Source organism: Cheilinus undulatus, linkage group 24, assembly GCF_018320785.1.
Source record: "Cheilinus undulatus linkage group 24, ASM1832078v1, whole genome shotgun sequence".
NCBI classification, from domain to species: domain Eukaryota; kingdom Metazoa; phylum Chordata; class Actinopteri; order Labriformes; family Labridae; genus Cheilinus; species Cheilinus undulatus.
In genome coordinates, this window is record NC_054888.1 from 7,154,336 (window position 1) to 7,181,606 (window position 27,271).

The 27,271-nt window shown below is 40.5% G+C and overlaps 1 protein-coding gene across 2 annotated transcripts in view; it reads right to left on the reverse strand.

Moving 5' to 3' along the window:
• The window catches only part of LOC121506059 (ATP-binding cassette sub-family C member 4-like), a 50,225-nt gene that overhangs the window by 13,617 nt on the left and 9,337 nt on the right, over positions 1–27,271 (reverse strand). For both annotated transcript variants that reach the window (XR_005991605.1, XM_041781560.1), the window contains exons 2-18: positions 23,310–23,420; positions 21,245–21,365; positions 18,549–18,773; positions 16,830–16,919; positions 16,552–16,715; positions 16,341–16,466; positions 11,704–11,953; positions 7,247–7,348; positions 7,030–7,119; positions 6,688–6,879; positions 6,251–6,345; positions 5,051–5,137; positions 4,751–4,847; positions 4,325–4,525; positions 4,063–4,200; positions 2,070–2,107; positions 1–116 (exon numbers count right to left, since the gene is read on the reverse strand). Coding sequence is in view for 1 of the 2 variants with exons in the window: in XM_041781560.1 (XP_041637494.1) it covers positions 1–116; positions 2,070–2,107; positions 4,063–4,200; positions 4,325–4,525; positions 4,751–4,847; positions 5,051–5,137; positions 6,251–6,345; positions 6,688–6,879; positions 7,030–7,119; positions 7,247–7,348; positions 11,704–11,953; positions 16,341–16,466; positions 16,552–16,715; positions 16,830–16,919; positions 18,549–18,773; positions 21,245–21,365; positions 23,310–23,420 (2,243 nt within the window). In the remaining variant the exon portion in view is untranslated. The remainder of the gene's footprint in view (positions 117–2,069; positions 2,108–4,062; positions 4,201–4,324; positions 4,526–4,750; positions 4,848–5,050; positions 5,138–6,250; positions 6,346–6,687; positions 6,880–7,029; positions 7,120–7,246; positions 7,349–11,703; positions 11,954–16,340; positions 16,467–16,551; positions 16,716–16,829; positions 16,920–18,548; positions 18,774–21,244; positions 21,366–23,309; positions 23,421–27,271) is intronic.

Sequence of the window (27,271 nt, forward strand, 5' to 3'; positions counted from 1 at the left end):
CGGCATAAATGCTGAGGTAAAATGGAAGAGTATCCTCCTGATCTGAGAGAGTGGCATTCAAGTCGTCTCTGATGGAAATAATGCTGATCGTGTTGTTCATAGTCTCCTCTTTGGCCCTGACCAGATAAACATGTCAGCTAAGATACACTGGATTCAGACAGCCTTCACTGTCTTCATTTTTATGTTTCAGCCAGATACTACAGTCAACTAAACATTTATATCCTCATAAATCTACACTCAGTACCCCATGACATAGGGAAAACAGAATGGTAGAAATTTTGGCAAAATATATTAACAACAGGGAGATCTAGGGCTGCAAGGGCCCTTGTACCCAGGTGCATGTCCAGTGTGTCACACAGAGCACAGAAAGCATGTTAACCCTCCTGGGACTTTTATTTAGCATGTTAAATGAAGAGAAAACAGGGCATTAAATGTAAGAGATGCTTCTGCTTTTTTGCAGTAGGTGGCATTTAAATACACATTTGAAGTGGCAGACCCTAATCATGAGAGATCTGATGCAATCAGAAGTTTCATATAAGAGGTACGTGACTTCCTGCAAACTGGCGAGGTAACAAATTGCTTGTGTATAAAGAAATGACTCAATTGTGCTACTTCCTGTTGCCAGTAGGGGTGCTACATCAAAACGATGAATTTAACTGTCAAATATGTAAAAGGGGGCTCCACAGCAGCGCAGGGGTTATCGCTGTTGCCTCACACCAAGAAGGTCCCTGGTTTGCTTTGGAGTTTGCATGTTTTCCCTGTGCACGCGTGGGTTCTCTCCAGGCACTCCAGCTTCCTCCCATCACCAAAAACATACTTGTTAGGTTTATTGGTGACTCTAAATGGAGCATGCTTGGTTTTTGTCTATATATCTCAGCTCTGTGATTGACTGGCGACCAGTCAGCTGGGATAGGCTCCACCCCCAACGAGATAGGCAGTATAGAAAATGGATGGATGGATGTGTAGAGGGGCAGACTTTGATCATCCATGCGAAGTTTGAAGGCTATCAGATGTTTGGTATGAGGGTTGCACATACTTCCTGTCAAACTGGCGAGATATTGAAATGCTTTCCAATGCCATTGAAACGTCCTTAAATGATCTGAGGCTTCTGTCTTGCCACCCTGCCATAAAGCCCAGATCAGTGGAGGCCTGCAGTCATGGTTTTCCTCCTGGAACTTTGTCCCATCTCCCCAGGATCTCTGGAGCTCAGTGAGAGTGACCATCAGGTTCTTGGTCAGTTCTCTTACTAAGGTCCTTTTTCCTCCAATTGCTCAGTTTGGCTGGGCGGCCAGCTCTTTGAAGAGTCCTGGTTGTGCCAAACTTCTTCCATTTGGGAATTCTGGAGGATACTGTGCTCTTGGGAACCTTCAGTGCAAAAGAAAGTTTCTGTAGTTTTTGTAGTCAAATCTGTGCCTGTCAAAAATCCTGTCTTTGAGCTCTGAAGGCAGCTCCTTTGACCTCATGGCTTGGTTTTTGCTCTGATATGCATTGTCAGCTGTGCGGCCTTCTATAGAGAAGTGTGTGTCTTTCCAAAATCATGTCCAACCATTTTAATTCACCACAGGTGGACTCTAATCAAGGTGTGGAAACATCTCAGCAAAGATCAGGAGACATGGGAGGAACCCGAGCTAAATTTTACATTCTGTTGCAAGGGGTCTGAATACTTATGTCAATGAGATATTAATTTTACATTTTTCATAAAAATTACTAACATTTATAAGATTCAGTTTTCACATTGTACTGAGTGTAAACTAATGAGAAAAAAATAAATAGAATCAGCTACATAAGAAATTTGAGAAAAAAAAAAGTGAATGGGGTCTGAATACTTTCTGAATGCTCTGTAAATCCAGTTTTCAAGACTGATGGATATATTTTAATTCAACGTAACACTTCTAAAGACCTCTTCCAGACCTTCTTCATACATTTAAAGACTTGTGCATCTTCAATTTCTAAACTATTTCATAAGCAACACAGCTAAGAAAATGCTGGTACTATGGATCATTTTTGCACTACGCCATAAGAAAACCACCATGATACAACCGTTGGTTTTCATTCTAAAAAACACTTACCAATAAGCGAGCCACCAGTCCTGCAGAATATATGCAGCCTGAGAATAATACATCCAAAAAACAAAAACAAAAAAGGAGCAAGTTAGCTTGGCTCAAATCAATATGGCAGATGTAATAAAGACATCAAAACCTGCAGGGGGGGTCTGTCCGAATGACTGTATTTCAAAATAGGAACCAAATGTCTCTGGTGGCATTTGAAATGGTTCTAATCCAAATCGGACTTTCATTATGTTGAGATTTCATGTCCTTAATCGTGTAATACTCTCAGGCTACGTCCTTTTTCAATAAAACAGAAAGATTAGATTAGAGACTTTTGTCTAGACGGAGCTATTTGAAGGATAAAGCAAAAGAAAGAGGAAAGGACTTGAGGGGTTGGCAGGATGTGATCGGAGACCTGGAGAGAGGTAAAAAAGAAACGAGGGGAAAAAGTACGAGAGACGCTGAATAAATCAGATCGATGGAAATATGAAATACAGAGAAATGGAGGTGGTTTAGGATGCCTTCATCAGGACTGGTTAGGTTCTGTAGATGCTAAGCATCCTGGTACAAATAAATCACCCTGTAGTCTGCCAATAAGGAGACTTCAGGGATATTTTATGGAACCATCCAGCCCGACTTGTAGTGAGGACATTATGGCTTTTTTAAAGAGGTCATGTGACTCAGCTCAGTTACACTAGCCTGTCTTTGGGTTGTCCTCTATCTGGTAACATTCTGGCTTCTTAAAACCACAAAAATGGAAAAGGAAACTGACTACTTGTTGGTCAATGGTTGTTTTGAAGTGAGCAATCATTTCAGTGTAACCAGCAATGTGCAAGGTTTATTTAATAAGTAGTACATCACCATTTACTTCAGGAGCAGGTTTATGGTAAATGAAGGGGGAAAGCTGTTAAAGAGGTCTCTTAGTTCCTCTCAGTTCATGGCTAATTCACCCCATTCATTTGCACCACCAGTGGTTTGTGGACTGAGACAAGGAAATGGTGTCAGAGTGTTTGTTGTGTTTGAATGCTGTCTGTTGTACAGTGATGACTGTTGGAGTTCTTTGGCTCATGTTTCTGGAGGCTTTGCACCATGAGTGAAGTTATGCCCTGAGTTAGGGTTTGTGCCTGTGACTTAAGGTGCTCCTACAGGACACACAGAGTATATTCCTCATCAGTATAAATGGTTTTGCTCTGAGGTTGACTCTCTGCTTTGTTCTTGATAGGAGACCCACCTTTCCACAGATTTAAAAGAGTTACTGCAGCTCTATCTAAGGTAAAATATTTAACACTTTCAAAAGTGTAGGTTAATAAGAATAAAAACCCTTCTAAAATGTTAAATTTAACTCTGTATGAGTTTAATTAACACCTGAAATTTATTATAGAGGTGGGACTTTACCTGAACAACCTGGTTGGAGATCTAGTCTCGTGTTGTTCTTGCTTTGTCAGTAGCTTCTCAGAACTTAAAGTAAACTTTAAATTGAAGACTTTTACTTGCGTAGATTTTTAGCCCAGAACTTTTACTTCTACTTAAGTAAATCTAACTACAGTCGCTGTACTTGTACTTGAATACAACAGTCTTGTACTTTTCCACATCTGAAAAAGAAAGATTTTATCCAGCTCAGCCCAAATTTTCTCCCTTTGTTCAACTTTGTTTTCTCCCGTTGTTTGTAAAGAAACATTGCTAGAAAAGGAAATCAAATCTATTTAAGAGGCAAGCATTTTTTTCAAAGTATCAAAAGTGCTGAAATTTTCATTTCCACCTGCTTTAGTTTAAAAAATACAGAAAATGTTGCAAGAATATTCTTGCAGTAATTCTAATATTTGAAAAAAGCAAAAGTGGTAAAGCACTCTTAGAACCAATCAGTGCATACTTTCCATTGTAAATAATCAAAATTATTGATGAAACATGGAGAGTTAACAAATTGAAGGCTCTAAAGTTTCTTCATCTTTAGAGTAGCTACATGATTGTTCATACTAGTAACATTAATAAGAAGCAGAGCACAGATGACTCTTACCTCTGCTGTGATACTGAGCAGGAGAATGATCAACAGCACCAGGAGACTCGATCCTGCAGTGAAGTATTTCCGATAAACGTGACCACCAACATTTCCGTCCACTCGTGATTCCTCTGTCATGGAGTGAGCCATCTCAGCCTGAAATTAACAGGAACTCTGACTAAAATGACCGGTAAATAAACAAAATCATGCTTGGTATCTAAAGAAAATGTGAAGTAAAAAGAACAGAGAGCTCAGATTTACGTTAAAGAAAAGTACCTACAGTGAGCTGGTCTCCTTTGGTGCTCTCAGGCGGGAGGAGGCTGTTGAATGAAGTCAGAGAGCTGTGGCTTCGTAGCGACACTCGGTCTGTGTCGGCAGATCGAGAGCCTCGCTCCTGCTCCTCGTCACTCTTCAGCAGGGACACAAAGTCCAGACCGGAGCTCTGCAGCTCGCTGAAGGTACCCTGGGCCATGATGTGACCCTGAAGAGACACAAACCCCCTTGTGACTTTTTAAACACACTATCTAGAGTTTCAAATCTCTAAATCTAGTTTGCTTAAACTTTAGATTCTAAGGTGCCATTTTATCAATAATTAGATTTAATTACATGCCATATTTTTGCATTTATATGGCATGTATAAAAAAAAGGCAGAATGCATCGTTTCATAGCAGGAGTTCTCTGGACTAAAGACTTCAGCCAAACTGACCTCCTTCAGGACTAAAACCTGGTCGGCTGCTTTCAGGTACTGCAGCTGGTGGGTGACCAGGATACGAATTTTCTTCTTCAACAGGCCACAGATACACCTGATACATAAACAGCCAGTTCAATGTTAATCAAGCGCCAGTGCTCGCCACAACTCCAACAAATCCAATTCAACATCTTCAAAATTACACAGAAAACACGAGACACAATGACTGTGGTGGGACGCAAAGAAAAACATGAGAAACTACAAGCAAACCAAACAAGATGTTTGAAATCATCTTTCAACACTTTCTACATCACTCACTGTTCAAAGAGATGTTTCCCGACCTCAGCGTCCACGGCGCTTAAAGGGTCGTCCAGGAGGTAGATGTCTGCCTCCTGATACACCGCCCTGAAATCACACAGCAGACACTTTAGTGAGATGTGCTTCATTTCTGAGATTGAGGTAAATCTGGAAGAGAGATTTTATAAACCAGTCACGGTCATGGTCTGGAACGTCCAGTCACTGATTCATCAGTATTCCTGGCTATCATTGCACCATGAAGACAAAAGAACACTCCAAGCAACTCACAAAAAAGGCTTTTGAAAAGTAAAAGTCAGGGGATGGATCCCCCAGAGTTCAGTTAAATCCATCATGCAGAAATGGAAGGAATGTGGCACGTGTGTAAATCTGCCTGGTAAGTGTGCAAGAAGGAGACTAGTGAGAGAGGCCACCATGACACCTATGACTACTCTGAAGGAGTTCCAAGCTTCAGCAGCTGAGATGGAGAGACTCTGCAGACAACAACTGTTGGCCGGGTTCTTCACCAGTCAAAGCTTTATGGGAGAGTGGCAAAGATTAAAAAACTCATATTAAATCTGAACTAAAGTTCACCAAAAGGCATGTGGGAGACTCCATAGTTGGGTGGAAAAAAGTTCTTTGGTCTGATGAGACCAAAATGGAGCTTTTTGGTCATCAGACAAGACCATGCTGTGGGGGTGCTTCTCAACAGCCGACCCTGGAAGGCTTGTAAAGATAGAGGGTAAAATGAATGCAGCAAAATAAAGGACAATCTTATTCAAGTCTGCAAGAGAACCACGGCTTGGGAGAAGATTTATTTTCCAGCAAGACAACGACCTGAAGCATACAGAGAAAGCTACACAGAAGTGATTTAAAGACAACAAGGTGATTGTTCTGGAGTGGCTGAGACAAAGCCCAGACTGAAATCCAGTAGAGAATTTGTGGTAGGACTTGAAAAGTGCTGTTCATGCCCGTGCAACCTGACAGAGCAAACAATTTAGCAAAGAAGAATGGGGTAAAATTGTAGAGTCCAGATATGCAAGCCTGATTGAGATCTATCCTCACATCTACTAATTTTGAGTTGAAGGGGGTGAATATTTACACACTTATTTTTCATATGTGGGTCCTTATTCAAGAACAACCCTAACAGACATGTTACTCGTCTAGAATGAAAAGGTAACTACCAGTGATGTAAAGCATTCGTTTGACTTCCTGTTCTCGTACCTGGCCAGGTTGACCCGAGCTTTCTGTCCCCCACTGAGTGTGGCTCCTCGGTCTCCGATCATAGTCAGGTCTCCATCTGGAAACAGCTCGAAGTCCTGCAATCAGAGGCGAGGGAGTAATGTAAATAAACTACATCACATCATCGGCACATACAAAACAGCGATTCAGGAACGACAAAACTGACCCTGTTAGGATTTACACATCATCAATTTAACAGAAGGCAAAATCTGCCTCTTTTTGTCAGTATTACCGTTTCCAGTATTCTACCACATTCATTTTACCCTCTACCTTTACAAGCCTTCCAGGGCTCAGAAGCATCCCCACAGCATGATGCTGCCACCACCATGCTTCACAATGGGGATGGTGTGTTTGGAGTCACGTAACACCCACAACTAAAGAAATGTGTATATTGTAATGTTGTATAATGTGAGACTAACCTTCTTCAGTGCGCAGGCTGTGATCACTCTCTCGTACTTCTTCTGATTGAGCTCTTTTCCAAACAGGATGTTACTGCGGATGGTACCAGGGAACACCCAGGGCTGCTGGGCGGCGTACGACAGCCCGCCCCTGACTTTGAGCGTCCCCGTGTCGTGCGGTAGCTCCCCGAGCACGGTGCTCAGCAGGGACGACTGGTGCGGACATGGATGTGGAAAAGAACAGAGCATGAGTCAGCACATTTTGTTTTGTCAGCTCTCAGAGTTTATTTTAGCCGGTTGGAGGCTTTGACAGCTCAAACCCTTTACGGCAGGGACTCGGCATGTTTTCACAGATGAACTGACCTTTCCAGCACCCACCGGGCCGATCACAGTCAGGAGCTGGTGAGCTTTTACCGTGACGGAGACGTTCTGCAGAGAGGGAGCGTCCAAACTCTGACAAGAAAATGGAAAAATCTGAGTAAACAAACCTGACACTCGATCGAATCATAACAAGCATCAAACTAGTCTGTCTTTCATTTAAAAACATCTGATAGCTCCCCTGTAAGTCCGTAATTCTTACCTTATCCCAGTAGCAGGTCAGCTTCTGAAGCTCTACACACTTCTCAATCTTTTCATCCAGAGGTAGCTTTCTCCTCTCAACTTCATCCAGGAGGAGGAAATTCTGGGAGTTTATAATAGACAAAGGCAAGTTTATTTATAAAGAACCATTCATACAAAAGCCATCCAAAGTCCTTTACAGGGTCAAACAGTCCTGAAACATTAGGGGCATTTAAAGACTGAGGAAAAATAAGAAGCTCCTGACTGGCGAGTCTTTCTTTTTGATTCACCTTCTAGCTTTGCCTTGTTGAGATTAACTGTGTTTAACTTCACCCCAGGGGGCCCCAGTAGCCTACAGCGGTTCTGTCCCATATCAGGGGTTCTTGTCCTGGATTTGGGTGGTCCAGGTACAAATCTGGCCAGCCACTTATTTCCCCAAGCCATTACAAGAGTTTTCAGCTCTTTCCACAATAAAAGCATGCAAGAGCTCAAAACTAAAACCCCATTTCCAAAAAAGTTGGGGCGCTGGTTAGAATGTAAATAAAAACAGTATGCTATGATTGTCAAATTTCTCGTATTCACAGTAGAAGATAACAAACATATCAGCTGTTGAAACTGAGACTTTTCATTTCATTTCACTAAAAATCCATTATCAGTATTTGATGGCAACAAAACATCCCAAAAAGTTGGGACGAAACAACAAAAAGCCAGAAAACAGCTGCAGGAGCATTTTGCAATTATTAAGGATAACTGGCAACAGGTCAGTAACATATTTAGGTATAAAAGGAGAATTTTAGAGAGCAGAGTCTCTCAGAAATAGAGATGAGCAGAAGTTCACCAATCTGAGAAAAACTTAATCTAAAAATTGTTGGGGAAAAAAATTCTCAATGTGAAATTACAAAGACTGAATATCCAAACATCTAGAGTGGAGGTTCCCAACCTGGGGTCAGGACACCCCGGGGGGGTGAGCAAGATCTCAAGGTGTATTGCAGGACCCTGTATAAATACATATAAATATAGATTTCAAAACCATGATCAGAAACATAATATTTTAGGGTGAACCTAAAAGATAAAAAATATTAAGAGGATTTGATTAACTAATTTTTGTGCCAAACAGTCAAAATTAAAAAATCAAAACATAAAATTTGAGATCATGAATTTGTTTATATATGAATCAAACTCAGTATCAGAGTTTAAAAAGTCAGAAATTTGGCGCGCCGGTAGTCGAGTGGTTAAGGCGCATGCCATATACGCAGGCAACCCGGGTTGGAATCCGGCCCATGGCCCTATTTCCTGCATGTCTCTCCCCGCTCTCTCCTCTCTCCAACTCTATCCACTGTCCTATCAAATAAAGGCAAAAAGGCCAAAAATAAATCTTTAAAAAAAAAAAAAAAAGGCAGAAATTTATTTAAAAAACATCTTGAAATTTCCAAGTTTAAAAAGCCTAAAAAAGTCAAGTTTTTAGAATGATAAATTTACATTTTAAAGTAAAATATTGAGAAGAAACCAGGCTGAAGACAGTTGTTGGATTTTCAACTTTATAGTCTCAAAAATTCTATGCTCTGGTTTATGTACGTTTACCACTTCTAAAATAAAAAAAATACATTGTAAATTAAGGACTTTTTAAACTTGAGGTTTTTTATTGTTTGAAATTAACCCCTTGGTATTATTTTTTTTCTTGAGTGACCCTAATACGTCGTCATAAAAATGGACAGTTTGTACGTAGATCTTTTGTCCAGATCAATTGTATGTAGGCCCATCATGTTTGAATTTTGTCAATGATAACAGTTAAAATTTATGTTTAATTTTTCCAAGCTGGTCTGAAGAGGCTTAGCTTTTCTTAGCTATGAGTAGGGGGCCTCAGGAAAAAGCTTAGGAACCACTGGTCTTGAGTCCATAATGTCATCAAAGATTCAGAGAATCTGGAGAAATCTCTGTCCACAATAACCTTTATATATATATATAACCAAATTTGTTTCACACATCCATCTGGGAAAGCTTCAATAGGAAACATTTGAGAAAAGGCAGAGGATTTGAAAAAAAACTGGAGGGTGATTGGGTGTACATTCTGTCTGTCACATCTCTACGGGCCAACCAGAGCAACAAAACACGTGACATAGCCGCTATCGAGCTGCGCGTGCACAGCCACTGAGTAATAATGCGAAACATGGCGACTATAGACATGTATATAGATGCACATAGACTCGACTTTTGTCATTTTTGAAAAGAAAACAACTCACTGCTGTTCTTTGTTCTTCTTTTAAAGAAGAAATGTTGTCAAGTTTTGATAAAACTGGCGCTTTAGCAGCATCCACGCTAATTTCTTCCTCCATAACTGCACCAGCTCTTGCTGCTGCTTGTTCACGTCACGACACTGCTGCGCCTGAAAGCACTGCCCCTTGTTGCTGATTGGTCCTGTCACTTTCTAATTGGGCCCAAACGGTTCAGATGGGAGCTTTGAAAGATGGATTCGCCAGTGAAAAACAAGGAAATGGGCGTATCCATCTGCTTTGCAAGGTTAGGCAGCTTATATATTACACTAATTTTTTTTCTGATACAATAGAGCAAAAACTGAAGTACTGTTAAACTATGCTAAATGTCACTGAGTTTAACAACCACTTATCTATTTAAAGAGACACAAAGACTACTTTTACAGCAAGATAAAGATAAAGACAAGTTTTGTAATAAAAAATAAATGTGCATAAACCTTTGAAGCTCTAAGAGTGTCTGTGTGGACGTAGTTGACTTTAAGAAGATATCTTGAAGCTCAGAGTGTTTATTATGACTTGGGGCCCCTTTAGTAAAGATAAGAAGATGGCCTTGTTATTTTCTAGACTCTTCTCACTGGTTGCTTTCCCACAGCTGGAAACTTTCCCTGTCAGACTAGAGGGATGGTAGGGAGTCTCCTCAGTCAAGATGTGCTGTAAAAGACAGCTGCAATAAAAACAGGAAATACATGCAATAACACATTTTACACCAAACATATAGGGTAGGGTTATTTAGAAATATAAATTGCTAACAGAAAGAAATGTATTAAACCAATACAAAATGCAGTTTCTAAATGATGATTTCAATTATTAAGGGAAAAAAGTCATCTAAATCTACCTGGCTCTATGTGAAAAAGTCTTTGCCCCCCTGGTTAAATCCTAAATTAACTGAGATTAACCACATCTCTTTAAAGCTGAGTTCAATTTCACTAGCCAGACCCGGGCCTGATAACTACCAGACCTTATGAATCCAGAAATCCCTAAATAGAGGCTGTCTGACAAAGTGAAGTAGGCTAAAGGATCTTAAACAGCAACACATCATGGCACCATCTAAAGAAATGAAAGAACAGATAAGAAACAAAAGATCACAAAGCCATTTCTAAGGCTTAGGAACTCCAGCAAACCACTGTGAGAGCCATTACCCACAAACGGAGAAAACTTGGAACAGTGGTGACAACAAAAATTACTCCAATAGTGCAACAACAACTCATACAGGAAGTCTCAAAAGAACCCAGAACAACATCTGAAGACCTGTAGGCCACACTGGCCTCTGTTAAGGTCAGCGTTCATGACTCAACCATAAGAAAGAGACTGGGGCAAAATGGCGTCCACTTTCGAAGAAACATCCAGATGATCCCCAGTGTATTTTGGGAAAATATTCTGTTGACTGACGAGACAAAAGTCGAACTATTTTGAGGGTGTCCCGTTACATCTGGAAGAAAAAAATTAACCCAGCATTTCATCCAAAAGAACATCATTCCAACAGTCAGACATGGTGGTGGTAGTGTGATGGTCTGGGGCTGCTTTGGTGCTTCAGCATCTGGACGACTTGCCGTAATTGATGGAAGCATGAAAACCAAAAAAAAATCCTCACGAAGAATGTCCCATGATCAGGTTTTGGAGTTTCCTCGTAAAAAGTCTAGACTTTAATCTGATTGAGATGCTGTGGCACGAGCATAAACAGGCCATTCATGCTCAATAAAACCTCCAGTGTGGCTGAAGTAAAACGTTTCTGCAAAGAAGAGGAGGCAAAAATTCCTCCAGTGATGTTGAGGACAGTTATCCCAAACGCTTGCTTGCAGTTGTTGCCCTCAAGGATGGCACAACCAGTTAAGTTTAGGGGATAATTACTTTTTCACATAGGGCCAGGTAAATCTGTATGACTTTTATCCCTTGATTAATGAATTTACTCGAGTTATCTTTGTCTGTACTGAATTTGTTTGATGATCTGAAGTGATGGAAAGTGATACTAACAAATACCTGGACTACCTGGGGACTGAGAAGAGTGCCTGAAATTTCCCTGAATGTGTTCATCTTTATGTTGACTTACTTCGGAAAATATGACGTAATCTATGTGGATGTTTCTGATGTTGATGAAAAATGAAAATAAAAAAACAGGAAAAAACTACAGAGATCACCGACCATGTGAGTTCAAGCTCTGGTTTTGCACTGACAGCAGAGAGTAAACACCACAACTCCTCAGCAGAGTTACCTCAATCCTGTGAATGCTGACGATTGTCTCAGACACCTTTTCCACGGCCAGCGGGAAAAACAGCGTGACCGTGAGTTTGATCGTGCCGTAGAGGGAGACGGTGACAAACACACAGCTGGCTGTGATGGTGTTGCCAAGGAGAACGTAGACGGTGAAGGTGATGAAGACGATGATCTTGCTGCTGGCAAAGAAGGAGGCCATGTTGAGACCTCGGAGGTAGGAGCTCTTCAAAATCTGACTGATTTCTTTCCTGAAAATGGAAGAAAATAAGAGTGAGCTTAAGTTGGATGATTTTGTGTTTTCACTACAAGTTCAGAAAGCTACACCCTCAAGGAAAACATGAAATACAGCTCTAAAGGAAACAAATGTTGAAGGAATTTGGATTTTTGGGTAATCACAGGCTCCATCAGGCCAAGATAGAATGTCTCTGTCTACAAAGTTAAGTATTATCATCTGTCAGTTAATCCTTTATGCATGCTCGACACTGTAAGATTAATGTTCAGCCGGGCATTCACAGGGAATATTCGTAACTACAATTACCAACAGTGCTTCTGCCAGCCTGTCAGGCTGCACTTTAAACTCAGAGATACCCTTAAAATGAGGATAAAAACTGCAGAAAGAGGATGATCTAAATGTGACTGGACCTGCTGAACTGACAGAAAGTGATGCCATAAGATTGATGATTTACAAGAGAACTTATATCTGACCAGGGTGTGCGTGTCAGCCGAGGACTCTCGTGACTTCAGAGCAGGCTCAAAAAATAGAAAGAAGCTGGAGTAATCAAATCCCTTCAGGAATAGGTGATTCATCAGCTTAAAGATAATGAACGAGATTAAAGGTCACAGGGCTATGACTGTTCACTATATCAAACATGATGGAGCAGGCTGTCCAGGTATATTCAAGGCCTCCAAAGTACATCACACAAAAAATTAAATATTTTACACCGCCTTCCAAATGATTAAACAGGCCACAGGTTTCAAGCAAAAGAAAAAGGATCTCTGCTGCCAAAAACGTGCCAAATAGTGCAATGCCTTGGACAAGGAATGAAAACATTTCACGAAAACTTAAGCGTGATCATCGTACTGTGAAGAAATTTGTGGCTGATTCAGAGCAAAGACAGGTTCATGCAGATAAAGGCAAAATGAGGAAGGTTTCTGCCAGACAAATTTACCAGATTAAGAGAGCAGCTGCTAAAATGCCAGCAAACAGGTATTTGAAGCTGCTGGTGCCTCTGGAGTCCCACCAACCTCAAGGTGTAGGATCCTCCAGAGGCTTGCAGTTGTGCATAAACCTACTATTCAGCCACCCCTCACCGATGCTCACAAGCAGAAACGGTTGCAGTGGGCCCAGAAACACATGAAGACTCATTTTAAAACAGTCTTGTTTACTGATGAGTGCCGTGCAACCCTGGATGGTCCAGATGGATGGAGTAGTGGATGGTTAGTGAATGGTTGGTGGATGGCCACCGTGTCCCAACAAGGCTGTGACCTCAGCAAGGAGGGGCCAGAGTCATGTTTTGGGCCAGAATCATAGGGAGAGAGCTGGTAAGCCCCTTTAGGGCCCCTGAAGATGTGAAAATTACCGTGGCAAAGCATAGAGTTTCTGACTGACCGCTTTCTTCCATGGTACAAAAAGAAGAACTGTGCCTTCCAAAGCAAAATGATCTTCATGCATGACAATGCACCATCTCATGCTGCAAAAAATAGCTATGTGTCATTGGCTGCAACATATGCCCCCATCCAGGTGTCATCTCTTTTAGGGAAGGCCTTGCATATTTCAGTAAGACAACACTAAACCACATACTGCACCATCACAACAGCATGGCTTCACAGTAGAAGGGTCTGGATGCTGAACTGGCCTACCTTCAATCCAGACCTTTCACCAATAGAAAACATTTGGCACATCATAAAATTAAAAAAAATCTGGCAAAGAAGACCCAGGACTGTTGAGCAGCTGTAATCCTACATCAGACAAGAATGGGGCAACATTCCTCTCCCAAAACTCCAGCAACTGGTCTCCACTAGAGGAAGATCAGAGAGGCACAGAATCCAAGGTGCTTGAAGTCCAGTGCAACATTTCTAAAGTCAGTGATGGTTTGGGGTGCCATGTCATCTTCTAGTCTACTGTGTATTATGGGGTTCAGAGTCAATGCTGTCAGCTGTCTACCAGGAGGTTATAGCTTCCATGCTTCCATCTGCTGAGAAGCTTTATGGAGATACTGATTTCATTTTCCAGCAGGACTTGTTATCTGCCTACAGTGAAGCCAAAACTACCAGAAACTGGTTTGCTAACCGTGGTATTACTGTGTTTAATTGGCTAGCCAACTGGTCTGAGTCAAGAGGAAGATGAGAGACACCCGACTCAACAATACAGATGAGCTGAAGGCTGCTATGAGAGCAACCTGGGCTTCATAACACCCCAGCAGTGCCACGGACTGATTAGCTCCATGCCACACTGGCTCAATAATTCGTATGAAAGGAGCTCCAACCAAGTACTGAGTGCATAAATGAACATTATTCTCCATAAGGTTGACATTTCTGAATTGTTTTGCAAAATTCAAATATTTTTAGATAGCAAATTTTGTGAGGTAAAAGCTATAATCATCAAAATTAAAACAAGAACATCCTAGAAATATTTCACTTTCACAGGTGTTGGACAAAGCTAAAAACAGCACAGTGCTGAAACATCAAAGTGGCTTTGATTAGCGCTGAAGGTTTTGCTCGAAAGATGAACCCTGGGTTTGCAAAATATGAAAATAAACATGTAAATAAACTGATTTTTTGAACGTTGAACATCCAGTTTTAGAAGAAAAGTTGTAAATCTTCTGAGGGCATTTGTGTTCATTTCTGAGAGTATTAGGCCTCTGTAAACACATGTTCTGATCTGTGAAGTATAACGCTCCAAGAAAAACCTTGTTATTCACAGTGCATATCAACTAAAGTATTCACAGGCAGCTCCTGAAAAAGACAAGACTAGAAGCAGAAAGCCAAAGAAGGAGGGAGGCTGAGCATGCTTTGGTTTGGTTTAAAAAGAAAGATAAAGGGTTACAAACAGATCATTTGTTTTCACCTAAATACATAACCGCTGGAGGTAGAAATCTTTTGTCTGGTTTGTTGGAGAAAAGTTTATGTGTAACTAATTTGTTGAAGAAAGTGTGCTTTAGTTCTACTCCTCCCCTCTGTCCAGCCTTTATCTATCAAACAACCCTCACCAGCATCTTGAAATGGGGCTGTAAAAGTTGGCCAGAACCTTAAACAACTTCCTCCACACTAAAACGTTCAATTTAACTGTTAAACTTCCGCCATCTGATGAAATTCAAGAACAGATGAGGAACAAAGTCATTGACATCTAGCAGTCTGAAAAGGGTGACATTTGGGACTCCAGTGAAGAATGGTGAGAGCCATTAACCACAAACGGAGAAAACTTGGCACAGTAGTTAACCTTCCCAGGGGTGGCAGGCCTACCAAAATTACTTCAAGAGCATATCGACGACTCATCCAGGAGGTCACAAACGAACCCAGAACAGCATCTAAAGACCTGCAGGCCTCACTTGACTACATTATGATCAGAGTTCATGATTCAAAAATAAGAAAGAGACTGGGCAAAAACGGTATCCATGAGAGAGCTCCAAAGCCAAAACCACTGCTGAACAAAAAGATCACGAATGTGATCAGATATGACAAAACACACAAGCTGTCACTGTATGCAGACGACCTTTCAGTGTACTTTACAATCGCCACTTGCCCTTGCATATGTATTACAATCATACAGCAGGCTACAGGTATCAGGCTATAAATTTCTTCTAAGAATACACTTTTCCCCATTACAGAACGCAAAGTGTCAAGATGGCCTTTTGGGGGACTCTTAAAGTGTGCCCCAGAGTTTGGTCTTAGGACCTTTTTTATTCTCCCTTTAGATCTATTTTAGTGAAAACTTGTCAAATGCCTTGTTTCCTTTTTATGCAGATGACAGCATTTTTCCAGCCGCTTATCATCGATTACGCAGGTTTATTAAGATTTACAGTCTGCTTTGGTCTTCAACACTGATAAAACCAAACTTACTATATTTTCTAATACAAATGAGTTACAAGGGAACATCCTGTCAATTTTAACCACACAAGGTAGACCTATTTAGCTTGTCCCAAACTATAAAATCTGGGTTTTCTTTGACTGTTTGGTGACCAAATTGGTCACCAAACTCAAGGTGAAGCTAGGTTTCTAGTACAGAAATAAATCCTGCTTCTCCCTCAGAGAACGTCTTGCAACCTTTCTTCCTTTACTTGATTATGGTGATGTGTATGAGTTCTTCAGCCAAATGTCTAGAACTCTGTTAAATCAACAGGCCTTCTCTGAGTGCTGGCAGGTATGCTCACTAGCTGACTGACTTATAAGACTCTCCTTGGTTTAGTACCTTTTATCTATGTACTCTTCTTCATAGAACTTAAAGCCACTATGCCTTGCGTTCTTGTGACATTTCTACCTGTTTGTTCCTTCTTTAAGGACAGAAGTGGCAAAAAGACTTATTCCACCTTTTGCAAACAGAAAATCAGAGAAGCTGCATCTAAGTCATTCAGTAAGTGATTTAAAACAGTGGTTCCCAAACATTTCTTTTAGGGCCCCCCCTACTTGTATCCTTACCTTCTGACCTCAGTCACCAAAGCAGAGAATGGTATCTCCCAGGCGTACATCTTGATGATCCTGATACCCGACACCACTTCGTTCATGATTCTGATTCTGTTGTCAGTGAGCACAGCCGTCTTGCCCCTATAAAAACACCCGAAGTTAGAGTTTTTCTCCTTCTTTCCATCCGTCCCTCACCGACTTTTCCTTTACTTTTACTGTTTCCTACCTGAAGATGCCGAAGAGCTTTCCAAACCAGGTCTGCAGAGGCAGCATGAGAACAATGACCGCCATACCGGCCAGACACGAGGGACCGACCTCGTACCAGAGGAATACGAGGATCACCACTGCCTGAAGAGGTCCCACCCACAGGTAGTGCAGATTAATGGTGATCTAAACAGACAAAAGGTGGTTCAACCCATCACAGTATATTCTGGGCTTTAAATTAAATACTTATACTTTCTACAGAAATGTATTCAGTAAAAATGGGTTAAAAAGTTCCCTTACCTCATCAAAACGGTTGACATCATTGGATAAGAGGTTCACTATTTGTCCTGTAGTCGTTCTCCCCATTGATTCACTGCTGAGACCAAGAGCCTGAAAGAGAAATTAGTATTAATAGAAGGCAAAAAAAAAAAAAGGAGTAAACCAACAAACAACACCTAGAAGTAAAACCTGGGCTGGAAGTCTCAGAATCCAGTAACAATCATTTTCTATCACCATTACCAACGATATATACTTCAAGAATGAATGCTAACGGCTTAGTTATTGCAGAGGAGCTATGAGTTAGCATTGATGATTTTAAGACAAGACTTCCTTTTCTGATTGGCATTCATGCCTAAAACAAAATGCACATCATTTCTTGATTCAAAACATCAAAAAGAGAATTTCTGTTTCTTCCAGGTTCCAATAAAACCATGAATAACTAGTCATACAGAGGCTAAACTTTAGCTCACTATTTTAAGTTTAGCCAAGGTCAGCCCTACACATGGGTCTGTATGTGACTGACTGGGTAACTGAGTGAGTGAGTATGCTTTCAGAGCAGTACAGAGTTGCACATGTGTGGAGTTTAGTTAAAGCAAAGTCATTTATAATGGCTGCCTCCAGCGCGGTGATTACCTCGGATGTAGCTTTAGCATAGCGACAGTTTTACTAGAACTGGACTACGTTTCTGTAGGAAATAAGAAATAAAAACAAAACCAAAAGCTTTTCATGACGTGAAAGATGTTTCTGCTCTTTTGCTGACCTGCTTCAGCATGAGTTTGTGATAGTTACGGGGAAAAAGTTCAGTTGTGAGTGGTTGTATACAATTGCTGCTAGTGGAGTGATTAGCTCGGACTTAGCCACAGCAGCAGTTGTGTCATAACCAGATGTGTCTTTATTAAAACAAGGGAAGAGAGCAACACTGAAAGCTTTGCTGACAACAAAGATGTGTAAGCTGTACTCCTGGTCGGCTTCGGCATGGGTTTGCCGGTGTATTCAATGGCTGCTGCCGGTAGCTTTTAGCTTGGATGTAGCTTTAGAAAAGCAGAACTGGATCACATTTCTTTTTCAAAAAGAGCATAGAGTCACACTGAAAGGCAGAGAAGATGATTTTGCACATCTACCAGCCAGCGTTGGCGTCATTTTGTTCACGAAAAACTCCGTTATTAACAATCTGGGGCAGCGGTAGCATGTCAGCTCAAGAGTAGCGCATGCACAGAACGTCACTTTGTCTTCTCGCTCTGGTTGGCCTTTCATGACTGTGACAGATAGAACGCTCCTCCAATCACCCCTGAGAATTCTCAACAACTACTCCTCTCCTGTGTCCAGCATTACAACAGGAATCCCAGATAATTGCAGTCAGTCATGTACTACTTTATTTTGGGCTTTCTGATACGTTTTATTCTGTATGAGTCAATAGATGGAGGTAGAAACCGAGGATAAAGGAAGTGTAGTAAATGGCACAGGGAAGGATGTTGAGTTGTACAGTATCTGAGGTCGTCAGGGACTCTGATTTACTGGCTTTTGTGACAGTATCAGGCAGCCATTCGTAGCCCTAGCCAGGATGTTTGATCGATATTTGATTGTTAGCTGCACTTCAGGAATTATCCTTTAAACAGCGTCAATCTGCGTTGGTATATGAAAGAGCAGATTGCACGCTGCCTTTTAGCGCTATCATATACAAATCCTTATTTCTTATGTTAATGGAGATAACTAGGCTGTATAGGCTGTGTACCCACTGACCTTCTTGTATATCATGTGACACATAGCCACTCTCATCTTCATGCCTGTTCTCTGGACGTTGTAGTAGTAGAGATGTTGTAGAATGGTGAGTCCAAAGGCGGAGAAGGACATGGTAGCAGCGTAGCCGTACACCATGTAAAGGCTTCTCTGGTCCTTTGGGTCATAATTCTCAAAGTACTGGATGATTTTCCACAGGAGGAAAGGCTGGATAACTTTAATCGCCTCCTTCATAGAAAACAAAAAAAAAGACAGAAAATGTGCCATTCACTCTAAATGTGCGTTAAATGATGAATGGATTAGACATTTCCCCTGACATTATGTAACAGTTAAAATACGTCAGTCTACAGTAAATTCTGAGAAAAACAACACTCATAAACAAACGCTTGTTCTGATTTCCCTCAATATTAACAGCGTGCCTTTGCATGTTACGCCATGTTGCATCAGACACTTAATATCCACACTACATTTACAAATTTTCACTTCTCTGCTCTGCAGAACTTTGTACCCCTTGTACAGTATGGCATCTGGTGCTTTTATTTTGAAGGTGAAGAAATTATAGAGTTCTTATTAAGGTGACTGTAACAGCAGTAAAAGCACGACATTTTAGAGACAGTCTCTGTGATATTAAAGGGATACTTCAACATTTTGGTAAATTCGCCCACAGCCATAACTCCTATAGTCTAAGTAATAGGTCAGTTTCCTTTAGTTGTCGGTGCAAGCTGTTTCTAGATCTGGGGGGACTGTTAAACCAGCTGCACCAGCTAACGCTATGTTAGCAGACAGAATTTTTGCTTTCCCTCATCAAACTCATCAAATACACAATCCAACAACTCCAAAATGCTCTCGTGGATAAGTTGTGACCTGTACATTCACCCCGCTATGAAATAATCATGGAACATTACGAGACGGAGATGTTTTAAATTTAAAAGCAAAGCCGGAACTACACTCCAGACATGGCTGCTGCACTGTGTCACTCCGCCCAGTGGTTTACTCAAGAAATAGTTCCGAGTATTTGCTTCATGTGTCGTAATGTTACATAATTATACGTTATTATTTCATAGCGTGATGAATGTACAGGTCGCAGCTTGTCCACGAGAACGTTTTGGAGTTACTGGATTGTGTATTTGATGAGTTTGATGAGGGAAAGCAAAAATTCCGTCTGCTAACATAGCGTTCGCGGTGCAGCTGGTTTAACGGTCCCCCCAGATCTAGAAACAGCTTGCACAGACAACTAAAGGAAACAAAACTATTACTAAGACTATAGGAATTATGGCAATGGGCGAATTTGTCAAAATGTTGAAGTATCCCTTCAAACCCACAAAGAGCATTTCCTTTTTGACACTCCCAGTGCCATGTCAAAGGTTCTGATACAGTGGCTTGCAAACGTATTCATAACCCTCAAATTTTTCCTCATTGCTTCACGTTTCAACCACAAACATAAATATATTTTATTAGGATTTCATGTGATAGATCAACATAAAGTGGTGCATAAATGTGAAGTGGAAGGAAAATTATACATGCTTTTAAATCTTTTTTTTTTAATAAAAAACTGAAAAGTATGGTTTGCAAAAGTTTTCACCCCCCCTGGAGTCAATACTTTGTGGATCCACCTTTGGCTGCAGTTACAGCTGCAAGTCTTTTGGGGTATGTCTCTACCAACTTTTCACATCTTGAGACTGAAAATTTTGCCCATTCCTCTTTACAAAACATCTCAAGCTCAGTCAGATTTGATGGAAAGCATCTGTGAACAGCAGTTTTCAAGTCTGGCTACAGATTCTCAATGGGATTTAGGTCTGGACTTTGACTGGGCCATTCTAACACATGAATATGCTTCAATCTAAACCATTCCATTGTAGCTCTGGCTGTATGTTGTGGCTTTTCTCAACAATGGCTTTCTTCTTGCTACTCTTCCATAAAGTCCAGATTTGTGGAGTGCATGTCTAATAGTTATCCTGTGGACAGGTTCTCCCATCTGAGCTGTGGATCTCTGCAGCTCCTCCAGAGTTCCCATGGGCCTCTTTGTTGCTTCTCTGACCAATGCTCTCCTTGCCTGGCCTGTAAGTTTAGGTGGACGGCCATTTCTTAGTAGGATGATGGTTTGAACAGTGCTCTGTGAGATGTTCAAAGCTTGGGATGTTTTTTTATAACCTAGCCCTGCTTTAAACTTCTCAACATCTTTATCCCTGACCTGTGTGGTGTGTTCCTTGGTCTTCATGGTGCTGTTTGTTCACTGGTGTTCTCTAACATATGTCTGAGGCCCTCGAGGAAGCAGTTTTATTTATAATGAGATTAGATTACACACAGGTGGACTCTCTTAACTAATTAGGGGACTTTGAAGGTGATTGGTTGCACTGGATTTTATTCACGAGTATCAGACTTGGGGGGGGCACCTTTGCAAACCACACTTTTCAAATTTTTATCTGTAAAAATAACTTTCCTTTCACTTCACAATTATGTGCCACTGTGCTTGTCTATCACATGAAATCCCAATAAAATACATTTACATTTGTGGTTGTAAAGTGAAGAAATGTAGAAGAGTTCAAGGGGTATGAATACTTTTGCAAGCCACTGCAAAGAATCCAGGAAACTAGCAGTCACCCGATGCTACCCAACAGACCAATCACAAGGCTTTGCTATAGATTCAACACAGAAGTATAAATCAGGCTTAAAAAAAGCTGTAGGAAGCATGAACATACCATTGAAAACACAAACAGCCCGGCTCCTGCGTAGGCCCTCCAGTAGCACTTAACAAGGGCGTGCATCAGTTTTGGCTTCTCAAGTTCTTTCGTCGCTTTTTTGACTTCGTTGTCCCAAAATCTGAAATGATTAACAGCATCAAGGCACTGAAACACGGTTACTACCACACTACTATTGCTTTGATTTGTTCTTATGTTCAGTAAATTAAGTACATTCATTCAGATCAACTTGCAGATCAAACTACTATTCACTGTGACCTCCCGTTCCCGTTGTGACGTCCTGTTGCATTAAACCGGCTAGCTGGAGTGTAAAAATGTTCAGGAAAAAAGTAAACTTCAGTGGCTTTATGATGGGAGGCTGTTGTGCCAAGTAGAGTGTGGCTAAAGTTAGCAGCTAGCTCTACCAACCTTTGTTCCTCTTTGCAGATTAATATCTTGCTTATTTTGTACACACAGCACTTTGGGTTGTTATAAATGAGTACAACCCTAAAAAGGCCACAAACTATTTCAATTCCAGTTTCTCATTCAAAATACTGCCATACCCTGCTGTACCTATGACATGCTAACTGCTAGCCTCTCATGTTTATGTCCAGGGAAGAGCCAGAGGAAAGCTCTGAGCTCTGGCAGGAGAGCAGCGGCATACATGGCTACTAGTGAGTGCAATTTCAAGCCCATGTAAATAAAAATGATAGAGAATTAGTTTAACTGGCTCGTAAATCATGTGTTGACTAATTTGATATCTGAATTAGCCATTTAGCCAGCTAACTGCATGCACCCCAGTATGTTGGCACTTTTTTGTCTTGTGCATATACAGATAATATTTTCAGAAAAAAAATATTTACCCTGCTTTCTTTCAAAATTCATACTTATTGCCCATTTGCCATGGCGAATGCATATTCGAGAAGGTGTTCTCTTAATTGCTCTGAAAGAGTGAAGTGGGTGTCAAACAGGCCAGATATTAAAAGTTGTGTTTTGGGATTTCAGCTGCTAAGAATCTAGTATCATTACAAATCTAAGTTAAGATCCTACAGTGCAAAGGGACTCATCTGAGATGGACAGACCTAACTGAGTCCTTTAGGCATAAGAAAAGGGACCATCCAGACCGTTTTTCAAAGTTTAAAAGCCTTTGTAATGGTATGGTGGTGTATTAGTGCCCACAGCATGGGGAACTAGCATATCTGTCAAAGTACTATAGGTTGTTTGCAATCATATGATCAGAATGTCCGCTGGGGTCAGGATGTTGGGGTCAGCAGTTAGGAATGAATGGGAATGGGGGAAAGTTAGTACTTTACAGCTCTAAATAGATGTTTACGCTGCGATTATCATCAGAAAATTTCTAGATATTAGACTGCACTCTGGTTGGTTGAGGATATAGACAATAAGGTACAATGAATCAGCAGCGTTAGGAGAGTAGAGATCAGCAGATATCATAATTTGGGCAAAAATGACTTAAGCAATTATGCTACAAGGCTAATGATGCACTTCCATCCAGGCGATGTATTTTACAAGGACATCCTTGCTCATGTCAACGAGATAATGCCAATCCACATTCTGCATGAGTTACAAGAGCATGGCTTCACAGTGATAGAATGCCTCTACTAGGCCAGCCAGGTTGCAGTCCTGATCTGTCTGCCATGAAAATGTATGGCACATTATAGAGCATATAACATGAAAGCTGCAAACCTGAAAAGTTGGTACAACAAAGCAGTAAAAATGCTCCCATCCCAACTTTTTTTGGAACATGTTGCATGTATAATGGGTGTATATCTCCAACAGTTCATCAGATTGACCATTAGATATCTTGCCTTCGTCTTGAATAAAAGTTAAAAGGATTTACAAATCACTGTGTTTTTTATTCACATTCATGAAAGCTGGAATCATACAATCCAAGGAATTCTCCAAAGATTAAAAAACACTCATGAAGTGGTGAAACACACATGTAGGAATGGCCACAGTTGTAAAATTTAAGGCATTTGTTAATACACTGCTAATCAGCAGGGGATTGTGTTCTGTCTTATGTCCAGGGTTTTAAGTAAAGTAAGAATGTGCTGCAGTGATTTAGTACCTCTGTAATTCCTCTCCCAGTGTTTCAGACCGGTCTTCTGGAAGAACGCCGTACATGTCACTTGCCTCCAGTCTCTTTTTGTAGCCAAGTTTCAGGATCGGGCCTATCCAGCTGAAACAAACAGACATTTATCAACATATAGAATGAATGCGAATCTACTGAAGTCAGCACAATGCAGATAGATTTTTTGAGGCCTTGGAAAATAATTTGTGGCCTGGAAAAACAAGGACATGCTGGTTCAGAGAGTTCACGGCCTGGGAAAAGAAGGACAGACTGGATCAGATCCTTCGCGACCTAGGATGAGTCAAAGAAGGAAACTGAGCAGGGATGATGACAATAACCTGGTGACGTTGAAACCAGAAGTTTAAACGCACAGTACAAAAAGACATTTTTTTCATGGGAAAATGAAAAGAAATCAGCCAAGATATCAGGAGGAGACTTGTGGAGATCATCCTTGGGTATAATCTCCAGATGCCTGGAAGTGCCACGTCTATCTGTTCAAACAATTACAGGCAAGTACAAACACCATGGGAATGGCCAGCCATCATACCGCAGGAAGGAGACGGGTTCTGTGTCTCAGAGGTGAGCGTGCTTTGGTGCCGAATGTGCTTATCAGCCCTAAAAAGCCCAAAAGCTAAAGAGCTTGTGAAGAGGCTAGCTGAAGCTAGTAAGAGAAACATGTTTGGTACCAACATGGGCTAAAAAGCCACTCAGTGAGGATGAAGCCCACGGCGGTGGCAGCACAACTAGTGCACTTCACAAAATGCATCATGAGGAAAGAATATTCTGTAGAAATATTGAAGCAACATCTCAAGACATCAGCCAGGTCATTGTCCAAATGGGCGATGACCCTAAGCATATCGCCAAATTAGTTTCAAAGTGGCTTGAGGACAGCGAAGTCCATGGTTTGAATGGCCTGATCTCAATCCTAGAGAAAATTTTTAGGCAGAGCTGAAGATGTGTGTGCGAGCAAGGTGGCCTACAAACCAGACTCAGTTACACCAGTTCTGTCAGGAGGAAAGGGCCAAAATTCCAGTAAACTCTTGTGAGAAGCTTGTGGAAGGATACCCAAATAACGATAACAATCATGCTTTTTTATTACAACTTAAATTGGCTTTCATTTCTTTATTAAGAACACTTTGATTAGTCCATTAAATGCTTTCATGCTCTATTTAATCCCTCGCTGTACACCAGTTTTCCTTTTAAAGGTACCCTGCATGATCAGACAGGTCCATCTTGTTGGAAAGACATTTGTATCTCTCAAATGTATAGTGAACTAAAAAACTCACTAGATATCTGCATTTCGAGTGAATTTGAGCTCATAAACTCACCAGGAGGCTGCCATGTTTTGGTCTGCGCTGATAGTGTGATGTCACAGCAGATATCTAGTGAGTTTTTCAGTTCAATTTACATACTAGAGATACAAACATCTATCCAACAAGATGAACTTGTCTGATCATGCAGGGTTCCTTTTAAGCAATTAGTGAAGGAGATTTATTAAGAAGGCAGAGATTCCTGCTCTGTTCCAAGGGCTGACTGGCATGATGAATACAGTAGGGAGGAACTTTAAATGTTTAAAATTACATAACAGTTACTAAACAGGTGCCCCTTTTTTTATTCAGCCACAGGTTATGTGGTTTTTTTGGCTTGCATGTCTGATGAGTCCAGTCAATTAAATATTAAACAGGTTTTGCTAGAGAGCAGTGTGAGCATAATAAGACAGAGAGGAAGTATTGACCTTTCTTATGCCTCAGTGGACACATCCTTGTTTATCCTAATGTGGAAAATTAAAGCATTAATCATCATTGTAACAACTAGGCGTTGGATGAGTATTTTTAGGTAGCACATGGCTGTATTACCTGGAAATAATAACTTAACTTTAAACATATTTCAGCGTGTTCTGACAGGCTAGCATGTTCTGAGGGGTGCAGACGTTACAGCAGTAGGAAGGATGTTCATTCCTGAGAGAGAATGCGAGGTACAGTACGACAGGAACTTCATGTCTGAGAAGGTGTCTAAACTTTAAGACTGTAGCTTTAGTTATGTTAAATTTAACAACTTTTAATGAACATTTTAGCTATCCCACATAGACTGCTGGGATTGGCTCCAGCCCCCAGAGATCCTGAATAGGAAAAGCGGTTGGTGCGGGCATTTTGCCCCCAACCAGAGAGCCCCCACTCTGAAATAACCCCGAAAAGGGTCCCATTGAGGCTACTTTCGCCTGCAAGTATGAAATTTAGACAAATGTGACTTAATGAGATCCACAAAAAAAGCCTCTTGAAGCCACAACCAAAACTCCAAAGAGAAATGCACTATTCAGAATGAATTCGCATAAATAAGCGGGTCTTTTTGGGGTGAGTATACATCTGATCCCTCTTTAACTTAGTGCTCAGCTAGAGGAGGTGTGACCAGGGAAAGTCATCAGAATCTTTCCCATTACTAAAGCGACTGTGGCAAGCTGTAAAATTTCAATGAAATCTGGATTGGATAGGAGTGTGTACAACTGAAAGAAAAACTACTTCCTGTTGCATGGCAAACCATTCAAATTTTACAGCTTGCCATAGTTATTTTTATTTAACCTTTAGTTATTTTATTTATCCTAAATATAGGTTAAATGAAAAATAAACAGCTGTACCAAGCTCTAAAATTTGAGTGAAATCTGGATTGGATGAAGTGTGTACAACTGAAAGAAAAACTACGCCATGCAACAGGAAGTAGTTTTTCTTTCAGTCGTACACACTTCATCCAATCCAGATTTCATTCAAATTTTAGAGCTTAACCTATATTTAGGATAAGAAAAATAACTAAAGTTTAAATAAAAATAACTGTGGCAAGCTCTAAAATATGAATGAAATTTGGATTCAATAGGAGTGTGTAAAACAAAGAAAAGCTACTTCCTGTTGCATGGTGAACCATTCAAATTTACAGCTTGCCACAGTTATTTAACCTTTGTTTTTTTATTTAATAATTTTGGTAATCCTAATTGACCAAAAACAGGAAAAGTTTAATCTGATTTAATGTTAGACGGTGAGAAAAAAAAAAAGTTTATGTGCCTTTTTATATAGTGTATGTAAACTTCTGGTTTCAACTGTATATAACAAGAGCTTGCCACAGTTATTTCTTTTTAATCCAACCTTTTATTTAGATTAAATAAAAACAAAGGTTAAATAACTGTGGCAAGCTGTAAATTTGAATGGTTCACCATGCAACAGGAAGTAGCTTTTCTTTGTTTTACACACTCCTATTAACTCCTATTTAACTGTAAATCTGGAAAATTAGCAAAAAAGGTTTTCTAAAACATGAATAACACGGTGCATGAATCAAGTCTCTTCCTTTATTGTCATGCTGCAGCACGGAGAGAAGACCCAAAGTGTTCTCTCCCCTCATTCACAACACTCCACCATTTATACCCATTAAACACATTCCACAAAAGGTAATCCCCCAACATACATCTGTTTTCTGCCACTTATTTACTTTTACACCCCACAAATGCAATAATCATTCCCTCACAAAGTGGTCTTTACGACCTTTAACAACATACAGCTGCTCACATATCTCATGACTTGCTATCCTAAAATAACACCACAAAACCCCTTAGAGGAAACGCACTCATATTCCTCCACACTCTAAAATTTGAATGGTTCGCCATGCAACAGGAAGTAGTTTTATTTTAAGTTGTACACACTCCTATCTGGAGTTCTAAAATATACATTTTTTGGCTTTAACACAGACATAAAATATTTTATTATACTACTAGCACCACCAAGTTTTTATCATAAATGTTGATCTGGACAAACAACTAATTGTGTCATCAAACACAACCAGCTTCATCACAAAGTTCTTCACGTTTGACTGACATACGATAGAAAAGTTGGGCATAGGCTTTACTAGTATTAATAGAATAAGAGATTAAATGGAATAAAATAGGCTTTTACAACATGAAGGAGAAATTAGTAAATATA